We start from the raw sequence: 4,594 nt of genomic DNA, 5'->3' as shown, positions 1-4,594 counted from the left end.
GTGCCTCATTATGTCTAAGTTCTCTCTTGGGGAGCAGCATGGATGGTGGAGAAGAGAGAGAACCATGTGAGCCCAGGACAAGATGGCGGCCATGTGCCAGCCCAGGAGGGTGCTTCAGTGGAGCCAGGCCTGCCCACTCACTGGAACGGTCACAGATGGACACTTTCCTATAATCTGTGATCCATGAAAAGATCATGGCTATTAATCTCATTAGTTAAATAAACAGAAGGTCCTGGACAGCCCATCCCAGCCAACCAGGAAACACTGAGCAGACATAAGGTTCAGGATGAAAAACAATGGATCCATTGCTGCTACCAACGATCAATACTATATAAAGAGGCATCAAACTCGTTCTCTTCAATCACTCATCTACCCTGATCTCCTGAAGGACAGGAAGACAGATCTCATCAAGATGAAGACCTTTCTGCTGGCTCTCGGATTCGCTCTGATCTGTGCTTCATCCGCGTTTGACCCAGCAAAGGTACCTGGATGGGCTGATCTTGGGGGTGATCTCTTCCTCTCTCCTTCTTTCTCTCTTTCTCCCCAAATATCTCAATTTTAAGTAACATGGGATTTTAGGAGCATCTCAGTCCACATACATCTATAATTATGAGATGATCCTTCTTTACTTCTGAATTTTTACTCTTTCTGTGACTATCACATTCCTCCTGAAGTAAGTAAGTTAATAAAATGTTAAAGTGCCACAGTGTCACCTACTAGATCCCATGCATTTGGTGCTGATGTTTCAGAGCCTCTCAATTCCATGCTCCCTGTGGAAATCTGACCTTTTCTGATGGGATTCTTCCTCTGGAGAGCAGAGCTTGCTTGGCTACCTCCTGACTGGGTTTGTTGTTTTCTACTGAGCTAAACCAGCTGCCATGGTTCTAATAAGTATGGATGAGAGACGAGAAGGAGGAGCCAGTAGCCATTCCCAGGGAAACTTTCCTTTGCAGATCACTGGGGAATGGCGCACCATTCTCAAGGGAGCTGATGACGTAGAGAAGATTAGTGAATATGCAGATATGAGAATCCGTTTACGTCACCTTGAATGTATTGATGATTGTGAGAAGTTAGCCATCACCTTCTACGTTAAGTAAGTGAAAATTGTCCCCATGTTAAGGAACTAAAGAGTTCACTTCTGATATGGGCTGGGCTTCAATCCATGGTGAGATGTCTTCATGATGCTTACAGAATTGAGTCTTCTGACCTCTCTCATGTATGTGTGTTCTTGCATGTGAGGAAGATGGACATCAACAGGAGCACCCTAGAGACTCACCACTAGTGGTGTTTACTTGAAGGATATTGTGGTTTTGAGATCCTGTTGAACCACATTTCTTACGTAGAGACTCTGAGACAGTTTGCAAAGACTCTTCCGTTGAAATCCTGAGCTGAGTGCAAAGGTCCATGTGACCCCAGCATGTGTGTTGGACTCTTTCCATTTTCTGTCTATTGCAAATAGATTGCATCCATTAGCTTTAAGGATGAATTCAAAAGAGCAGGATGTACACATTAATCCATGTCAATCATGATTCTCCAGCTGAAATTTTCTATGATGATATTGAAACAATCGATATATATTTAACATGGAAATTAATATTTGTAGGATGATTAGTATTATGTGGATATTGGGATAGTGAGGCAAATATTTAAAATCTATATAAAATATACATGTAACATATAGGTTATATAGAATGACTCATCTTCATGGTTCAAATTGAAATCATTGCACACAAGAAAGACTCAATCGTTACACCAATGCCAAAGTGTGTATAAATAAACTCCCATGCCGGTCCTTGAAATAACTTCACAAATATGACAATTACATCCTGAAAGACTTGAATATGTTTTAACCAAGACCTAGGAGAAATTAAAAATGAGAAATCATTCATAGGAAGCATAGTCTGTTACAATTCAGACCATGAGTTTCAACATCAATTGGTCATTGAAGTTTTCAAAGATGCATCTCTTAGAATGCTGATGGCAAAAAAAAAAAAAATTGAAAAGACCATATGGAACCAAATACCTCCTGATAAATGATTATTGATGAAGGTGAAGGTGAGTTGAATTTTGAGATATCTGTATTGAGTCTTCTTCAAGCCCATTAAAAATTTTTTTGCAAGAATAGATGAGTAAAAAGAAACCTTCTCTTGGTTTGTTTTTAAGGCCCAACGGGGAGTGTCAAAAGGTCTCAGGGGTCGCCACAAAAGGACCTCATAATGTTTATGAAGCCGAGTGTGAGTATTTGCTCTAATGTGGACTGCATGGCCCATGCCCTGAGCACTGTTCATATTTGTGGTCTTGGTGGGCACACACATCAGGGGGTCTGGACACTCGCCACCATTAGCAAACTTCTCCTTCCTCATCAACCTTAGAAAGGCTAGTGAACATGTGAGCATTGGAGTTACCACAGTGTTCGAATAAGGGTTGTTGGTATTAATGATGAGTCAGAAGGAAACCCTTTTATATAGCTCATGAGGTTCTCTGCATGGAAAGCTGTTGAACATTTCTACAAAATTAGCCTTTTTCTCTGACAGATATGATCACTCTTTCTTTTCTTTGAACAAATGTTCTGAATATTAAAAAGACGTGTAATCGACATATTATCAAGGATTTATGATCTGACAGTCTGAAATCCCAAAAAGTAAGAATGAGAATAGTGAAAATAACAGAGAAATATTTCCACTAAATTCAATCAAATTTTAACTTCAGCCAAAGGCAACATAAAAAAATAATAGAGACTTCTATATGTTTGCTTTGACATAACAAACTTTCAAAAACACATCCTATAATATTAAAAGATCAATTTCCTACATGTTTCAATTGATGGAGACAAAAATGTCACATGTGGTATTCTAGTCTTGATCAGAGAAGATTTATTTCTCATTGGAAGATGAGTATACAGCAAAATGTTTCAATAAGGTACAACTATATTATAATATGCATATATTTGCATATTTATACATAGATGTATGTATGTGTTAAAAAAACAGAAGGGGGACTTTTTTATTACATATATATATATATATATATATATATATATATATATATATATATATATATATAGAGAGAGAGAGAGAGAGAGAGAGAGTTAGAGAGATTTAGCTCTTTCTATGCTTCAAGTTGAAAAGTTGAATGTGATGTATTGATTTGGCTTGGGTGGAATTACATGACAATATTGCTTAGACTGCATAAATGGGTCAGAAAATTGCTGAGGATTTGAAAATTGGTTCTGTGGAATGAGTCAGAAAATGTGAGCTCCCAACCTACCATGATTCTGCAGATCCTGCAACCAGGATTTTGGCTCTCAGGAAACCACTTGCCATCCATGAATGCCTAGGCAAATCCAAGGATGGAGACTCTACCCTGTTCAGACTGGGACATAAAATTGTTGGCCTCTCTATGCAGCTTCTGTGCCTAATTCTAATTCAGGACGTGGAACGTTAGTGAAACAGAGATTCTTGGGAAAAAACGGTCCATGATAGTGTATTACCAGCAACTCACAGCAAATGACTTTAATAAAGGTGATAATTTAGAGTTTTAATGTGTTTCTTTTTCAATGACAGATGCAGGACAAAATTTCTTCCGAATCGAGTACTTCTTCAATGATATCATAATATTTTATACTATACATGTGGATGGAAATGGCAAGGTTACTCATATGACTAATGTTAGTGGTAAGTATAAGTGACATTTACCCTTTGAAGCACAGCATAGTAATTTTTTTTTCTTTCTTATTTTTTTAAAGTTGAATTCAGATTATGTGCCTATACTTGGGAATATGCAATGCTGAACCAATTCTTATAGAAAATTATAAAGGACCAATGAATAATATGAAAAATACTTATGTATATTAAAATTCAAATTAATTTTACTCATTTCAGTATTAATGACCATACTGATCTGCACCATCAACCCTTCATTTTATCATAATTGTTTGAATGCTTTCAAAACTTAAAGTTACTCAAGAGCACCACTCATCACATATGCTGCTCCATTCCTGCCAGGGATTGAGACATTTGTGTCTTGCCTCAGAGCAAGCAAAAGCTGAATTTGAACATTTGAGGTCATAGATATACTTTTGAAATTGATGCAGCTTGAAACTTATTTTATTAAAGATTTAAAAAAGCCTTTTTTTTTCTTTTTGTTTGTTTTGCTTTTGCTTTGCATTAGCAGAGACGACCATGCTAGGGTGCTAGTTGAAAAGTTCAGATCAACACCACCCCTCTTCTGATATTGAACACTGGATGAATTGTCCAGAATACTGGGGCACTAACTGTAGAATGTAGACAGAGTTGAAATGAGAAACCACAGTACAGAATATTTCCTAAAGCTTAGGCCCTGGAATTGTTCTGGAAAATGCAAAAATACTAGGCAGACTTGAATTCACACAATAAAGGGTCTTGAAAGCCCTCAGTAGTCCTAATAATTATACATGATATGATTTCCATAAGTGGAGTTTACCCACGTTCCCATGTCACCCATAAATGACCTGGAAGTATTCTTAGTTGGTGGGATCAACTGGTCTACCTGGGACCCAGAGGACGCTTTTTAACAGAAACCTCTTCCATGCTATTCCTCATAAAACACAGCTAAG

General features: G+C 37.6%; 1 protein-coding gene across 1 annotated transcript; it reads left to right on the top strand.

The window, feature by feature from the left end:
- The first annotated feature begins 286 nt into the window (after positions 1-286).
- LOC144372149 (lipocalin Cav p 2.0101-like) lies at positions 287-3,688 on the top strand. Its single transcript, XM_078035554.1, has 4 exons — positions 287-481; positions 954-1,093; positions 2,164-2,234; positions 3,564-3,688. Exons 1-4 carry the CDS (start codon positions 287-289, stop codon positions 3,686-3,688), a joined length of 531 nt encoding a protein of 176 aa, XP_077891680.1.
- The last annotated feature ends 906 nt before the right edge of the window (positions 3,689-4,594 follow it).

Source organism: Ictidomys tridecemlineatus, chromosome Y (assembly GCF_052094955.1).
Source record: "Ictidomys tridecemlineatus isolate mIctTri1 chromosome Y, mIctTri1.hap1, whole genome shotgun sequence".
Taxonomy (NCBI): domain Eukaryota; kingdom Metazoa; phylum Chordata; class Mammalia; order Rodentia; family Sciuridae; genus Ictidomys; species Ictidomys tridecemlineatus.
This window is presented reverse-complemented; position numbering and strand designations above follow the sequence as displayed.

Bases quoted from the DNA above. Each gene is read 5' to 3' on its own strand.
- LOC144372149 (XM_078035554.1), top strand. From the start codon at position 287: ATGAAAAACAATGGATCCATTGCTGCTACCAACGATCAATACTATATA. The intron at 482-953 runs GTACCTGGATGG...TTTCCTTTGCAG, and splicing joins CCGCGTTTGACCCAGCAAAG to ATCACTGGGGAATGGCGCAC. The intron at 1,094-2,163 runs GTAAGTGAAAAT...TTTGTTTTTAAG, and splicing joins GCCATCACCTTCTACGTTAA to GCCCAACGGGGAGTGTCAAA.